The sequence below is a fragment of the Panthera leo genome, chromosome B1 (assembly GCF_018350215.1).
Source record: "Panthera leo isolate Ple1 chromosome B1, P.leo_Ple1_pat1.1, whole genome shotgun sequence".
Lineage (NCBI taxonomy): Eukaryota > Metazoa > Chordata > Mammalia > Carnivora > Felidae > Panthera > Panthera leo.
Genome location: NC_056682.1, coordinates 200,625,518 through 200,641,717, shown reverse-complemented (window position 1 = coordinate 200,641,717; position 16,200 = coordinate 200,625,518). Strand labels below are relative to the sequence as shown.

At 59.5% G+C, this 16,200-nt stretch overlaps 1 protein-coding gene across 2 annotated transcripts; it reads right to left on the bottom strand.

The window, feature by feature from the left end:
* Positions 1-202: 202 nt before the first annotated feature.
* On the bottom strand, positions 203-15,897 carry TADA2B (transcriptional adaptor 2B). Of its 2 annotated transcripts, XM_042936987.1 has the most exons (3): positions 13,230-15,249; positions 2,604-2,663; positions 203-2,470 (listed from the first exon to the last, which is right to left on the bottom strand). In XM_042936987.1, the coding sequence occupies exons 1-3, from the start codon at positions 13,378-13,380 to the stop codon at positions 1,671-1,673; spliced, it is 1,011 nt and encodes a 336-aa protein (XP_042792921.1). In that variant the 5' UTR covers positions 13,381-15,249; the 3' UTR covers positions 203-1,670. The 2 variants fall into 2 exon arrangements, with proteins under 2 accessions (XP_042792921.1, XP_042792920.1); XM_042936986.1 differs by lacking the exon at positions 13,230-15,249 and adding an exon at positions 15,597-15,897 and having other exon boundaries at positions 203-2,663.
* Between the last annotated feature and the right edge of the window lie 303 nt (positions 15,898-16,200).

Genomic DNA, 16,200 nt, shown 5'->3' with positions numbered 1-16,200 from the left:
CTGCGGGCGGGAGTGGGGGGGGGGGGGGGGTGGGACGATGCAGAGGTGGCCTCGTGGGGTGGGGGGATGATGCAGAGGTGGCCTCGTGAGTAGTACTGCTGCTCACTGGTTTTCTCCCTTCTGTCCACAGAGAAGTCCTGGGCTTAGCTAACAGCGCTTTCTGCCAGCATGCAATGTACTTTACAACTAAAGCCACATACAGTATATTTGAAATGCTTTATTTAATGCTGAAAAATTTACCCTGGGGGACAGGAGGGTGTAAAAAGAAAGGAAAAGGCACCGTAATTAAGTCCTTGGAAATGATGAGGGTCTTTTTTTCTCTTGTCTTTCAAATAACTTCACTTTAATGTTAACTTCAAGCCCAAACATTCTGGAAGGTCGAGTCTCTTGGTAGCTATGGGGGCAGGAGAGGCAGGATGAGCTCCAGGAAGAATGGGGTGCTGGGGTCTGCGGTCACTCTGACTCTAAAGCAGGGTCTTAAGACATGAGAACCAACCCTGAGCAGCAGGAAGACAAATGACTCAAGTTCCAGAAGGAAGGTACCGTGTACATCCATGAATGAGGGCCCTGGGCAAAAGCCGAGGCGAGCGGTCCAAGACGGGGACCCAGAGGAGCAAGGCAGGGCCTCGCCCTCCAGACTCCCTCCTCCGCCAGACCCTGCTGTGTGAGCAGCCCAGTCCAGCCGGCCGGTCTGCAGAACGCCGGCCACCACCCAAAGATGCTTAAGCCAAGCTAGCACAGTCAAGGTCAGTTTCAGCGGAAAAAGGTAACTGCGACCGCGATGAGAATCCTGGAGAAAGTGTACTCCAGAACTCAGAGGCGTAAACCTTCTAAAACGAGTTCTTCCGAGTAAGACGCGTCGCAAGCATTAGAGCAGCAAGCGGCAGCCCCGAGCTGGCTCAATCCCGGCACCCACGCTAACCCTCCCGCACCCAAGCTCCCCCCCCGGCCCCTTCCGCACACAAGGGAGCCTGCCCAGGGCTCCTGTGCCTGCCCCAAGTGAGCGGAAACGGGCAAGGGGCGGTTTCCCGACTTGGGAACTACAAGCTGGAACCCCACGCTGCCGACAGTCAAGGAGAAGCTCATCTGGACCCTGTTCAACCCCAGAGTCTTCCTCTAAAGCTTAGGCGGAAACTTCCCGTGCTTCTCCGGCCTCACTTCCCACCTGCCCCACCCTGGCCCCCACCTAAAGTGCCGTGTGCTGGGGCTGTGCTGGGGTGTCCGCGTGGGTGGCCATACCCCCCCCCCACCTCCAAGGGAGCCCCCAGCACCAGCCACAGGTCATGTCACAGGGTAAAGCTGGCAGCTGGCGGGCGGGCGGAAAGTCGCTCCTCTTACCCACAGCACGAGTTGCGTACCAAAGGGAAGACGCAAAAGGAAGTTACCCAATCTCATAACCCCAGACTGAACATAGAGGCCAATCGTCACCTTAAGGTATCACCTTAGGACTACGTTAAAATAGACCTGTATCGGCGTCCCCCGTGACCCGACGTAAAATCGTTACTATTGCTTCTTTCAGAGGGCCACGAAAAGAATTTATAGCCTAAAAGAAAGGAACTCAATTTGCTTAAAAAAGAGCAACAACGGGTGGGGGGAAAGCGCTTCCTTCCCCCACCCTCACCCCCGGCCCTCCTGGCTCCCGGAGCCGCGCCCCGACTCTCCACGCTGCTTCAGGAGGCGTCCCTGGAGATCCAGCCACTCTCCGTGAGGAAATTTAAAATCCGTTTCTTCAGCACTTTGTCCAAATAGCTGGGCAGGCGACTTTTGGAGGGAATCCCCTGTCGCTTCTGCAGGTGGTCTTTGATGATGATGGTCTTCACGGTCACGTAGCGCGCGGGGCTCAGGTTCAGGGAGCTGCAGAGCACCTTCTCGCGGTCGGACAGGAGCTCGAAGCCGGGCAGGTTCTCGATGGCCGCAAACTCGCCGTCCTTGCCGTCCTCCCTGCCCCGCCGGGCGCCCGCCGCGCTCTTGTTCTCCTTCCGCTTCTCACGCTTGTGCCGCGCCGCCTCGTACTCGGCCGACTCTTCCATCTTCGTGATGCCGTTGCGCCGGTAGCGCTGCAGCTCGCGGATCTTGGCCCGCAGCATCTTCTCCTTGTGCATGTTCTCGAACAGGTCGTCGAACTCCTTGCACGACATGAACTGGTAGAGCGGCCGCAGCTTCAGCCGCAGCTCCTTCTCCTCCTTGGTGATCTTGCGCTTGGCCGGCCGCTCCTTGTCCTTCTTGTCCTTGCCCAGGAAGGCGGGCACCAGGTTGTAGTCGCGGGCGATGTTCTTGCGCCGCTGCCTCTCCCTGAGCTTGCGCACGTACATGTCCACGTGCGCGCGCTTCAGCTCGATCTCCACGTCCTCGTCGTCGTAGTTGACCGAGAGCCCGCTGATGAGCGTCTCGGCGTCCTGGTCGTACTCGATCTCGTAGTCGTCGCGCAGCGGCATGTAGCCCAGCTGCTGCTGCTCGGCCACCGAGATGTCTAGAGGAGGCAAGGGGGTGGTGAGGCTGGGAGAGAGGGGCCCTCCGCTGGGGCACGTGTGGTCGGTCACCCGGTTGGGGATGGTGTCGGGGATGCAGGCTTTCCCCAGGTTTCCGTGGATGTACATGCTTACGTAATGCTCCATCACCTCCTGGGGGGTGCGGGAAGCTCCAACGTGAGCGGCCATATCTTCCTACAACGACAGAGGTCACAAGTTATTCCCAAAGTCGGAGTGTCGGGCTCGGGGCTTGCACGGTTCGCTGAGCATTTTCACAAAGGTGTGCCTGGACCGCTTCCTGTCCACGCCTCCCCCACCCCCAAAGGGCATTCGATGGCCCCTTCTTGTAAGCTGGGCCCATGGCAGGGACGTGGGCACTAGAAGGAGCCGTCAGGGACCATACGGGCAGGGATGACCCGGGGCAGGCACAGCTTGCCGGGGCTCACCGCTGGAGTCGGCTGCACGCTGACACCGGAACCCCCATCTCAGGTCCAGACTTTGCTCTCCTGGGTCCTTGCAAAGGACCAGCAGAGCCCACTGCAAACCCTGCACTCTCGGGGGCAGCAGACTGTCCCCCCTCTGTGAGCGGAACAGGACACGGGTGGGCAGTGGCCACAGAGCTCCTGAGGTGCCCTGCCTCTTCCCAGTGCGACCAGAGCTGCCCGCCCAGGGCTCCCGGCCACAGGAGGGACCCTGTTCCACGGCACTGCCCGCCTCCAGGGCCCCCGGGGGGTAGGGAGGTGGCAGCCTGTCCCTTTCCTAGGTGGCGGTGCAGAGGACCGGGTAAATGCCTTTCAAAGGGCTGGGGACCATCACTGATGACGGCGTCCACAGGCGGGTAGTTAAAATCCGCCCGGTGCTGCGAGCACTCACTCCCACAGAAGGTGACCCGTGAACACAGGGTTATTAACGAGAGGAAATTATACAGCTCCCCCAATCTTTTCCTTCTGCCAAGAGGCCTCTTCCTTAGTCAACCGCTAAAGCCACTTCACAAAGTAGCTGCCCGAAATGCGCACTCATTCACCGGCAGCCACTCGGCCCCCGCCTCCAGCCCCCACTCACCCTGCACTCTGCTCTCTCGGCTCTGGCGGCCGCCAGGGCCCCACACCAGCTGCTCTGCGCCCCAGTGACACTCACCCCTGCAAGACTGGGGTGGTCTCTGCACCCCCAAAGGCCAAACTGGAATCCAAGAAAGCAGCCCACCCACTGGGGCTGACTGGTGACAAATGGGGCGCTGTGGGAGGGCCGCGCTCCCACCCCACGTCCGGCCCGCACCTCAGGCACACGGGGCACTCTTCCCACTGGGTACCAAGTGCCCAGTGCAGGGCTCCACGGCCCGGGGACAGGGGCGATGCTGGGGCCTAATGGCAGAGGCCTCTTGCCAAGAAAGGGAAAATTAAAGCAAAACCAGATTCTGGTCTTAAGGAGATGGACTGTGGACATGATTAACTTCTCTAAAACATTATCATTTGCATCAGATCTGTTCATTATATTTCCCAGGAAGCATCTGGCTCCCCCCCCCCCAAAAAAAACCCCGAAAAACAAACCAAGTCACAATCATCCCCAGCATCTGCTGCCCCCGTGTGACCCATGCTGGTCACTTCCCATCTCTGGGCCTCGGGTTCTTACCAGTAAGGGAGATAGGGGTCAGCCCCTCGCCCCCACAAGTGCTGCGGGCACCGTGGACAGAGCAGGGGCAGAGGCTTCCGGTGCAGGAGCCGGCTCTGCAAGAGTGAGGGGGTGGCCAGCACAGGCCGGTGGGTGTCCTTCTACCCTGGCGAGCCGCGCCGGAAGAACACCGTCCCCGACAGCATCCCTTTCGGGAAGATCCGGAGGGCGGAAATGCCCACGTGTGCCCAGCCTGAGCCCCCAGTGGCCTGGCCGGGCAGCCCGCGGCATGGCCAAGCCTCGCCCGTCGGCTCCTCCACCCCTCACCTCAGTGGCCGCGGCCCCTGCCAATTCAGAGTCGGGCGTCCGGGGAGCCTCCTGGGGGAGGGACTGGGGTGCCCCTTCACCGGAGGCTCGGAGGGGCCGGGCTGCAAATCCGGGCTCGCGCGGTTACGAAGTCGGGCCCAGGCCTCGGCTCCCTCCCTGGCCGGGAGAGGAGACCTGTAGAGACAGCGGCTGCGAGCGTGCAGAAGCCGAGCCGCCCTCCCAGAGAACGTCTGCTCACCCCGAACCTCGGCAATCTGCCTTTCAAAAACCACTGGATGCTCAGAGCACCACATCCAGGATGAAATTTAAATCCGGAAAAACAGAAGGGTTCTGAGGAGTCACATCGAATCGTATCTGACCAAACCAAGGTATTTTTATTTATTTGTTTAGAGGTTCTTCCGATCACCTTTGACACTCTGGGAACGAGAGCAGAGAACAGAAACCGCAGGGAAGCCTCGGAGCACCGGGTCGGAGCAGGGACACACGGGACCGCCCTCGCCCAGCAACGGTCCCCTCACACACGCAAGGCAAGTGCAAACGCATCACGGGAGCGTGTGTACACGCCGCTACTTTTGTGCAAAAGAGCTGGAAGACAAGATGCTATTTGCTGGGGCTACATCAGGACACGACAGGACACTCGGCCACCCGGGGCAGCAGGGCTGAGCTGGGAAGGAGCCACTCCACATACACCTGTTTACAGCTGAACTGTTTTCAGCTGTATGAACACATTGTCCGATTTTAAATCGTGAGGAGCAATCCCCCGATGGGAGGAAGTGTCAGAAGAGGGACTCTGTCCCACTCTGCGCATGGCTGTGGGCCCAGGACCTGGCACCACAGCACAGCAGCCAAACCCGAAGTACAGCTGAACAAAATACCAGCCAGCACTCCCCGGACGTGTCACAGTCACAAGAGACAGAGGAAGAACCATCCGGACTGGAGGAGACACGGCAGCGAGACATCACCGGGGGCTCCCGGGTGGGCCCCTGGCCGGTCCACGGTGAGAGAACGGTTCTGCCATCGATGCAAACGTCCTGCTTTCTGGAACTACACCGTACTCATGCAAGATGCTAACGTTTTGGGAGGTTTATGGGACGGATGTATATGGGAACTTTGTGTACTATTTTTTCACTTCTCTGAATGAATCTAAAATAAAAGTTATTAATTTAAAACATAAAGTTAAGGGGCACCTGGGTGGCTTGGTTAACGAAGCATCTAACTCTGGAGTTCGGCTCGGGTCATGATCTCACGGTTCACGGGACCGAGCTCCGAGTCGGGCTCTGTGCTGACAGTGCAGGGTCTCCTTGGGATCCTCTCTCCCTCTCTGCCCCTCCCCCGCTGCACATGCGCTCTCTCTCAAAATAAATAACATTTTTTTTTAAAGTAAAGTTAAATTCTGCCTCCTAATTCCCTGTTAAAGAATGCTAAGATTTACATCCAAATGTTAAAAAAGAAAACAGTACTTAAGAGAGGACTCTACCGTTACGTGAACAGCGCCCCCCCCCTCCCCCGCCCCCCTCCCCCCCCAGCCACGGACAGATGCAGTGTTGCTCTGCATTCACAGGCAGGTGACAACAGCAACGTCACGCTCTACAAACATGCACCCTCCTAGGGACACATGGATGCAGGCTGACCAGTGACCGCGGCTCGGAACACGAGGTGTCTCCTGCTTCACGCCCACAGCCTGGGCTCCCCACCTGGCCAGGCAGGTCGGCCAGCTGTGCCGACGCTCCGGACGCGCGGCCCCTCTTCGCGTAACAGAGGGGGATTCGGACTCTCACATGGACCCAGGTTATGAGTATTTACGAAGCCACAAATTAGAGGGGCCAGCGTCTTGTCACCAGGGGCCCAGGACCCCCCTGACTGATCAACCTCATCCGTTGCCCAATGACAGCTAACAGACCTGCAGGGAGTGATGCTGGCCATCAGCTGCCACTGGAAGAGAATCGCCCCCGGGGGCCGCTACCTTAGTTTAACGATCACTGACGAAGGCCCGGGAAAACACACAAAACCTGAATTTTCAAAGACTTTGAAATAGAGAGTAAGATGACAACGGAACAGTCTAAACGAGAGTGAAGACACAGCTTTGGCTCTAACAAGAACCCACAGAGGACAGACAGGTTCCGTGGAGCTGAATTACAGTACGGAATGTATTTTAAAAGAGGGTTAAACACGGCAAGAGACACAGCACCCCACCTTATCCTGGCATCCTGCCCGCCACCCCCTCAATGTTTAATCTTCACGTGTCAGCAGTCACGCAAGACCTGCCTCCCTCTCGTGAGGGACAAAGTGTCCTGTCACCTCTCTACAGCGCCACAGGTGACAGCAGCAGAGCGGTGCCAGGGCAGTTCTTTCCCTCACGTGTTCAAGACCCAAGTTTCTGCTTAATATAGACGACGGACAGATGGACAGGCAGACACGCAGCTGGATGGGCAGGCAGAAGCAACAAAGTGGGTTTGGGGGAAAAGATCTGGACAGGCAAGTTCAACTCAAGTACAACTCAATGAAACCACACAAATGTACCCTGCAGCTGGTGTTCCCCAACACAAGGAGCGTGTGGGTCGGCACCCCACAGTCTGTAGTAACACAATCCCAGTTTTGTTTCTTTATGTTAACTAAAAACAAGGACGCCGCTTTTGGAAAAAGATAAGGAGAGACAGGTCCGCTACTTCCTTAAAGTCCTTTGAAAAATCAAGGAAAACACGCCTCCAGGACACTGACCGGGGCTCTAAAGTCTTCTGTCCAAGGTCACTGGACTCCCACTAGGACGCCTCCCCTCCAGGACAGGAAGTAAGCACCCCAGTGAGTCACGACTCCACTGGGTTCTCTGGGCGGTCTGGTCTCCTTCCGGCCCTTTCATGGCTCACTGGAGCTGGCCTCCAGCACCTGAGCAGGGACAGGAAGGAGAGAACAGTCCAGAGAAATCGCGGGCGAGGTGTGCGGGCCGGCTCCCGCCAGCGGAGCCGCTCGGGGTCTCTCTCCTCTGTTCTGTGGCCTGCACACGCCTGCAGCCGCCCAAACGCTTCCTCAGCTAGGCCTGTCTGCCAGGCACACCCTCCAGACAAAAGCGGACCCAGCGGGGTCACTCCTGCCTGACAAACCTTTAGAGGCTCCTATCAGCCTCCTATCAGCGAGTCCACTGCCTCTCAGACTGCGCCGGCCCGTGATCAAGGGGAAAAGTTTAAAAAATGTTTTTAATGTTTATTTATTTATTTTTGAGAGAGAGACAGAGCACGAGCAGGGGAGGAGCAGAGAGAGAGGGAGACACAGAATCAGAAGCAGGCTCCAGGCTCCGAGCTGTCAGCACAGAGCCCGACGTGGGGCTCAAACCCACGGACCACGAGATCATGACCTGAGCCGAAGTTGGATGCTTAACCGACTGAGCCACCCAGGCGCCCCCCGCTTTTATTTTTTTAAATTTTTTTTTAATGTTTATTTATTTATTTTTGAGAGAGAGACAGAGCACGAGCAGGGGAGCAGCAGAGAGAGAGGGAGACAGAATCCAGAACAGGCTCCAAGCTCCGAGCTGCCAGCACAGAGCCCGAAGGGGAAAATTTTAAAACACAGGGACAAGGGGTACTTGGGTGGCTCAGTCAGTTAAGTGGTTTTGGTTCAGGTCGTGATGTCACAGTCGTGAGGTGGAGCCCCATGTGGGGCTCTGTGCTGGGCATGAGCCTGCTTGGGATTCTCTCTCTCCCTCTCTCTCTGCCCCTCCCCCACTTGTGTCCTCTCTCTCAAAATAATAAACTTTAAAATAGATAAAATTAGTAAAATTAAAGGGGTGCCTGGGTGGCTCAGTGGGTTAAGCGTCTGACTTCGGCTCAGGTCACGATCTCGCTGGTTCATGGGTTCAAGCCCCGCGTCGGGTTCTGCGCAGACAGCTCGGAGCCTGGAGCCCGCTTCGGATTCTGCGTCTCCCTCTCTCTCTGCCCCTCCCCCACTCACACTCTGTCTCTTAAAAATAAACATTGAAAAAATATTTTTAGGTACTAAAATTAAATAAAACACAGAGATGATGTAAGGGTCTCCCATAAAGCTAAACGTTTCCACTTAAAGGACGGCCCTTCTTTGCCAGATTACGTTGTTCTTATTGGGCAGTACTAATGCCCAATTAGTCCTTTTCCTTTTTTAAATGGACCTTTTTCCTTTTTTAAATATCCTCACCCGGCAAACTTGAAGTTAGCAACTCAGCCTTCGGAACTTTTTTTTTTTCCAACGTCACGAGTCCACCAAGTCCGGGGGTCTGGGCAGCACGAATCTGTCAGGTCGGCCGGAAGACACACGTGCTCCCAAAGGGCCTTTCAGCTCCGCGCTCGCCCCAGTCAGACCCCACACGCCACAGGTGCCCTGGAAGCCCCGCTGGGAAAGCCCTTTCTGGGTGCCGCCAGGCTTGGCTTCCAGGACTGGCTCCACCCGCACTGAGCGCCTGGACAAATGACTTAAGCTCCCAGTGCCTCCGTCTCCTCATCTGAATTAGGGAAGCACCACCACCACCTGCGTCGTGCTGCTGGGGGGAGCAGGTGACGCACGGCCCTGGCCGGGGGCGGGCTGCTGTCGCTCACGCAGCTCGTTCTCGCCCCACACCCAGGTCCCCTCCTCCAGGGAGCCTGCGGTAACCCCCCGAGCTAGGTGCGGGTTCTGGCTGGGCCGCTCGTGGACTGTGATCCTCACCCTCCCGACTTCCGCTTGCTCATCTGTCGTCCCTCCTCTCACAGGGTTTTGTTAGGATAAAGTAAACCATCGTCACAACGAGCAGGTGTGTGCGTCTGCACGGTCACCTGGACGCATCCCCCGTCAGCCCCACTGCGCAGACGAGCAGCTCAAACCTCGGCTGCAGCTCCCCCCGGGGCTTCCGGAGCCGGCAGTCTCGCTCCAGAGCCCACGTCCCTGTCGCCACTGTCACCCGGGGCATCTGGCGGGGCAGTGGCACGGTGCGCACCGCCGGGAGAGCTGTGCCGTCAAATGCCTCCCGATCCTTTAAAAAGGCAGAGCGGGGCCAGACCGCGGGGCTTCCACGCTCCCAGAACAACACCGTCGCCAGCTCAGCGCCCCCCCCCCACCCCCCGCAATGTCTGGGGTACGTGCACTCTTCGTGTACAGGCCGGCTCTGCTACCTGTAGCTTCCCAGAGCACCGCCCCGGGCAGGAGCCCTGCTACCCCCCGGCCCTCAGGGCACACCCCTCCGCAATACCCCTCCTCAACCAGCAGCACCTGCCCTGGAGGCACCAGGCAGAGGCCCCGGCTGGCTTGCCTCCCCAAGTGCTCGGGAGCCAGACTCAGAGGCGGAGCTTCCTTCTTCTTCAAGGCAAGAAGCTTCAAAGAGACAGAAGCGGCCAGAAGGCCCAGCACACAAACCCACGGGTCCCTGGACCGCCCTGCAAGCGGAGGCCTCAGGAGCAGCTGGGGACAGCAGAAGGGAGCAGAGGCCTGCACAGGGCCAATGAAGAACAGAGAGCTGAGGGATGTCTGTGTCCTAACGGGCAAGGAGGGACCGCTCTGGCTCCGGCCCCGAGGAAAAGGGGGGACGAGACCCAGAGCCCCGTGGCCGGCCTCCCGCTCTCCTGCCTGGCAGCTCGCTCAGCCAAGTCCGCGAGCCCAGCACAGCGGGACACGGTCCCTCCCGAGCTGTGGGATGTGCGCCCGCCGGGCCCAGTGTCGCCTGACCGGTCACCGGCCTAACCACCCGGGCCTCGTCTCCCGGCTGCATCCCGCCCGGTCCGGCCTCCGGTCACCCGCAGAGGTTAGAGAAGAGCCACCCGCCTCTCAGGGGCTGGGAGGACGGGGCACCCGCTGCTCGGCCACCAAGCCCGGGCCGTCCCCGTGCAGCCCCCGCCTCCCCCGCAGACACACTGGTGGTCGGTGCCACCTCCCACACCAGAGGCCGACGACCAACGCCGGCTTGTCGTCGGTCCTTACAGGTCACCAGCTGTTCCGGGGACCCCATTTCCCTTGGCCCCTGAATCCGCTTACGTGGGAGCGTCCTACAATCCTCAGTTCCTCTCTAAATTCAGAGAACTCACACAGCTGTGACTGGCCCTCGAGGGGACGAGAGCCTTTCGGGTCGAATACACCTGTGACAGCCTCACCAAGTGTGTCACAGCACGACGGGGCCTCAAAACAGGAAACAGGTGACCCAGTCATTCCACCGCGAGGCGTTTACCCGAAAGAAGGGCAGGTGCGGACTCCCACTCGTGCGCAACCCGTGCCCACCGCGGCCAACTCCCAACAGCACAGGTGGGAGCAGCCCAGGCATCCGCGCCGGACGGACGGTCGGATGGACAGTGGGACGGACGGACGCACAGAATGTTACTCGGCCTTAAACAGGAAGGACTTTGTGACACGCTACGTGAATGAACCTCGAGGGTGTTAAGCTAAGTGAAAGAAACGAGTCACAAAAAGCCAAATGGTGGGGAATTCCTCTTATGTGAGGTCCCAAGAGGAGCCAAATTCCCAGACGGAAGGCAGGAGGTGGGCGCCCGGGGCTGGGGGCGGGGCGAGCAGGGCGCCGTTGTGTAAACAGGTACAGTTTCTGTCTGGGACGGTGAGAAAGTTCTGGAGGTGGTTGGTGGGGATGGCTGTCCGACAGTGTGAACGTAACTAATGTCACTGAATCGGACACTTAAAAATGGCTAAAACAGAGGCGCCTGGTGGCTCAGTTAAGTGTCCGACTTCGGCTCAGGTCATGATCTCGCGGTTCGTGAGTTCGAGCCCCGCGTCGGGCTCCGTGCTGACAGCTCAGAGCCTGGAGCCTGCTTCGGATTCTGTGTCTCCCTCTGTCTCTCTTTCCCTCCCCCACTCGCACTCTGTCTCTCTCCGTTCTCAAAAATGAATACATGTTAAAAAAAAATTTTTTTTTAATGGCTAAAACAGAGGCGCCTGGTGGGCTCCGTCAGTACAGCGTGTGACTCCGGATCCCGGGGTCGTGAGCACAAGCCCCACACTGGGCGTAGAGCTTACTTTAAAAAAATGGTTGGGGCGCCTGGGTGGCTCAGTCGGTTAAGCGTCCGACTTTGGTTCAGGTCATGATCTCGCGGTCCGTGGGTTCGAGCCCCGCGTCGGGCTCTGTGCTGACAAGCTCAGAGCCTGGAGCCTGTTTCGGATTCTGTGTCTCCCTCTTTCTCTGACCCTCCCCTGTTCACGCTCTCTGTCTCAAAAATAAATAAATGTTAAAAAATTTTTTTTAAAAAATGGTTAAAATGATAAATGTTATTTGTGTTTTACCACAATAAAAAAAAGGGGGGTCTTACTCTCTCTACATCAAAGGTTCTTAAGGGTAGGGTCCCCGAACCAGCCCCAGCACCACCAGCATCGCCCACGAAGTTGTTAGAAATGTGAATTCTCACACCAGACCCCAAGGCCCCAGACCTATGACTCTAAACCCAGAACCAAGGCAGGAGGGGGCAAGGTTTGTGTTTTAACACGCGTCCCCCCACCCCCACCCCTGCCCAGCGTGTTCTGAGTCACACTGCAGTTTGAAAACCACTGCCCTGCATAAATCTCTTACTTCTGGCTGGCTTCTCCAGCTGGGCTCTTCCCTCCCCCTCCCTCTCCTTGATGGCAATTAAGAACCCCACTGTCAGGATGCTCCTGGGATGGGCCTACCCGTTCTAACCAACACGCAGAAGGGCCTTCTGCCTTGGTGAGAAGGTGAACGTTCCCACGGTTCCCAAACATGGCTGTGTGGACCGCATCCGAACTCCATGGGGGGTCTTTCTATAAGCACGTATTTCCAGACCCTTACGGATGCCAATTCAGGAGGTCTGGGGCGGCGGGGGGGGGAGGGGGGGGGCCCTGGGAATCTGGGACTCCTCAGGGAACTCTGCATGCACTCAGGAAACCAGAGACAGATGGTTCTGGGCATGGAGTCAGGGGACCTGGGTCAAATTCCGGCTCTGCCACGTTCCTTCACCCACAGCGGTTTCCAGCAAGATCTGTATCTCTTAGCTCTGAACATGAGCAGCACCCACCACAAAACCGGCTGCTTCCAGGCTCTCGACACCCTTGTGATGTGACTCTGGCTCACTGTCCACCTGTCAACCCTTCCCTGGTGTCATATTCACAGGCATCTCCCCACCCTCCTCAAAGACACGGGCACACAGTGTCAGAGCGCAGCTACACAGTTCGTCCACAAACCCCCCCGGGCTCACCGTGAGGTCCCTCAGCCACACCGTCCCTGAGTCTGCGCTTCAGCCCTCGGGCAAATGGGAGCAAACAGCACCTGACTTCACCCCCCTCCCCCCCCCCCCCCCCCCGCCAGGAATCCCACACAGAGCAATGCCATCTGGAGGTAACAGGTCAACATGTGACATCTGAAAAATTAGAGCGAACAGGCTCACCTTCCTCTACACCACTGCCAGGGATCCGTGTGCCGCCTCTCTCCACACGGCACCCCAGCCGTGAACCCTGCACTCCCCTGGTCCCCTGGCCATCTCCCCGCTTCCCGTCCCGTACACTGACCTCCCACTGACCCAGGTCAAGACTCTGCCTCTCTGAAAAGCCCTTCCAGGCCGGCCACACCTTTAGCTGCACCGGTAAGCTCCCAGCCTCTGACCCACAGTACTTAATGCTCTTACTCGAGAGGTTAAGGCCCACCCTTCGGAATCAGCCAGGCCCGCACCCGAGCCCTGACTCTACGGGTGACAAAAGCCGAAGCATCCTGGACAAGTATTTTAAATTCTCCAAGTCGCTGTTCCTCGCCTGTGAACTCAAAACCCACTCCCGGAGCTGTTGTGAAAAGCATGTGACGGGGTACGCATGCCACGAGCCTCACTCCGAACGGGCACATGCTAAATACGGCACACGTGGGACACATCGCTTATGTGCACGTACCCGGACGTGTGCTCGGAAGGAAACCCCACGACGCACAACTGCAGAAGAGCCTCGGATGAAGCACAATGAAGTCTAGCGGGCAGAGCAAGTGGCCCGAGAGCGCACAGCTAGAGAGACACGAGAGCCCGCAGTCTGGCAGCACTCCAGGCATGGTCAGCAGGCAGAATCTGGCCTCCCCCTGAACCCACCGCGGGTTCAGCAGGGAGAAGCCCCCTCGGCACCCAGGCCCGAGCCCCTCCTCCTCCGGCTTTGTCTCTTCTAAGAGCTGAGACTGCTGGCTGCTTTGAGGAGGAATCCACAGTCCGACAAGCTCCCCAGGTGATTCCCGTGCACGTTCGTTTCAAGAGTAGTGCTTTGGAGGGGGCCCCCTTCCAGCCCCACGCTCCCCCCAAAATACTACAGTTTAGTCCTCATGTGTTCCCCACGGTGCTGCAGGGAAGGCAGCGTGGACCAGGGAGCAGGGCAGCTGGGAGTGCAGACTCTGACGTGTAGCTATTCAGTTCAAAACGCGCTGCCCAGGGCTGCCGGGAAGATTTCACGGGAAACAAACTGCTCAGCACACTGCCTGGCACTCAGCAAAGCGCTGGGGCCACCTGAGCTATTTTTGGCAACGACTGCAGAGAGAAGTGCGGTGAGAACGGAGAGGGAAGCCTCTGCGAGGCTCTGATGTGGAAGCAGAAAGGCCAGTGACGAGCCGTGATCGGGAGGAAGAGCACCCTAAGCAGAAGAGGGAAAAAGTGATCAGAGGGGTAGCAGCTGAGGTCTCCGGAGGCCATGAGATTTACTCTAGGTAGACCGGGAAGCCACCGAACGTCGATGTGTTGGGACATGTCCGCAAAGATCACTCTGATCATGGTGCACAGAATGGGCTGGAGGGCACAAGACTGAAGCAGGAAGACCAGCTAAGGAGGCCCCAGAGGTGGTCAAGGCAAGAGAGAAACAGCAGCCTGGACTAAGGTTGTGAGCAGTGGTTAGGTTCTGGAAATACGCTGGAGATACAGCTGCTGCCCCACTGGGCCTGGAAGAAGGACCCGCGGACAGAGGGCTCTGAGTCTGCGGTCTGCGAAACTCAGTGAGGTGGGGGCAGGTCTGGGTCACGTAGGGTCAAGATGTCAGAGCGATGAGCAGGGAGGACGTCCGGTAACGGCTCACCATCGAAGGCTGGAACTTAGGGAAGAGGCCCTGGCTCAAACGACTGAGGGCCGCTTGAAGCCAGAGACGAGGCCTTTCTTTCCTGCAGAGTCCTTCAGCACTGCGCAGTGCGCTCAGAGCAGACGCTCAATGCACATCAACGCATTTCAAGACAAAATGAGGCTTTCAGAGGATGGCCATCGCCACGCTGGCGCTCAGGTGAGGATTCGCGGAGCGGTGCGTGTCTGGGGAGTTGAGAGAAGAGGAAGGATTCCCAGGCTGCAGAATGGGTATTAGTCCCCGGAGGCTGGCTCACTTCATGGAAAGGAAAGCAGGCCAGGTTTGGGAACGAGGGGACAAGTGTGGAAAAGTCTTCCACAGGGAGCCCAGGAGGAGGGGAGTATTGCCAGAGAAGCAGCAGCAAGATGAAATACCGGTTGGGGGAAGGAAGGAGGGCCTCGTGTGGAAGGGTCTGGAAAGATTAAGGAGCTGGGGTCGTGGCTCCTCTCCCTACTTCTCATCGCGCCTGCAGGCGGACACGGATGAAAGCTGCCCGGCCCCAAGGGGGGGAGCTCCTCAGAGACTGTCCAGAGAAGAGCAGCCCCTCTCCCCCCACCCCCCAGGGGCCTAGCACACCACCCCGCTGGCCTCCACGAGCCCCGATCTCGCCTTGGCCTCTCAGCTGGGCCTCCACACCCCACTCCCGGCCCAAGCTCCTTTGTTCGGAACTCACCCAGCACTCCTCCTAGGGTGTCCCGGGCCTGGTGGGGACCCGGGAGCCACGAGTCCCTGCGGGGGGACACAGGGCACACGCCCCGACAACCGCACAAAGCCAGCGGGGCCGTGTACAAAGCAAGTGCACCGACGCCTGAGAAGGCGGAGGGCGGGAGTGAAGCCTGTCTGGCCTCCACCACCACCACCACCACCACCACCACCACCGTCCCCCGGGGCAGAACCGAGTCCTTCGCCAGTCCGCGCCCCTACTGCTCTGTCAAGTCCGCCGACCCGTCCCCGTCCGGCAACTCGACTCGGGTCAGGCGCGGGTCTTGCCCACAGTGTCTGGCTTCGGCCAACACCTATGGAAGTACTCCTGAGGTCAGGAAAGCCACGGTCCGAACCCCCACCTTGCTACTTCCTGGCTGTGTGCCCTTGGGCGGGTTGCTGCACCTCTCTGCGCCCGCCTCCCCGCCGGCGCGGGCACGGAGCGAGCAGGTGCGCGTCGTGCCGGCCGCTCACCCAGTTTCCGAAGCCGAACTGCTCGATGGCATCCAGCAGCAGCTGCTCCTCGCGGCTGGTCCAGCCGCCCTCGGCCTCGGGCCCCCACAGCGTGAAGCGCCCGCCGTCCACCAGCTGATAGCCGTGGTAGCGGCGGTGGTGGCCGATCTCGGCGCCGGCAGAGAAGCACTCGGGGCACAGCTCGATGTCCTGGCACTCGGTGCAGCGGAAGCGCAGCGGGCTCACCTCGGCCAGGCAGTACACGCAGTACTTCTTACCGAGCTCCGCCATCTTCCCCCGCCCGCCGCCCGCCGCCGTCAGCGCGCCGCCGCCCGCGCCCGCCGCCGCGCTCGAGCAACCGCCGCCCGCGCCCGCCGCCACCGCGCCGCCCCGCCCAGGCGCCGCCGGAGCCGGCCAGCCGGGCCGCGTCCCGCCTCAGCACGCAGGCGCCCTCGCGCCCGGCCCGGCCGCCGCCGCCGCCGCCGCCGCCGCCTCCGCCGCCGCCGCCGGCTGCACCGCGCAGGCGCCCCGCGCGCGCCACCTCGCGGGGGCCCGGCACGCCGCGCTGCGCCTGCGCGCCGCTCGCGCCGGCCGCCCGCTCCCCGCGGTGCCCCCAGGCCGCCCC

Coding starts and splice junctions, on each gene's coding strand:
- TADA2B (XM_042936986.1), bottom strand. CDS start 15,866: ATGGCGGAGCTCGGTAAGAAGTACTGCGTGTACTGCCTGGCCGAGGTG. Junction 2,664..15,596: donor AGTTCGGCTTCGGAAACTGG/GTGAGCGGCCGG, acceptor CTGTCGTTGTAG/GAAGATATGGCCGCTCACGT.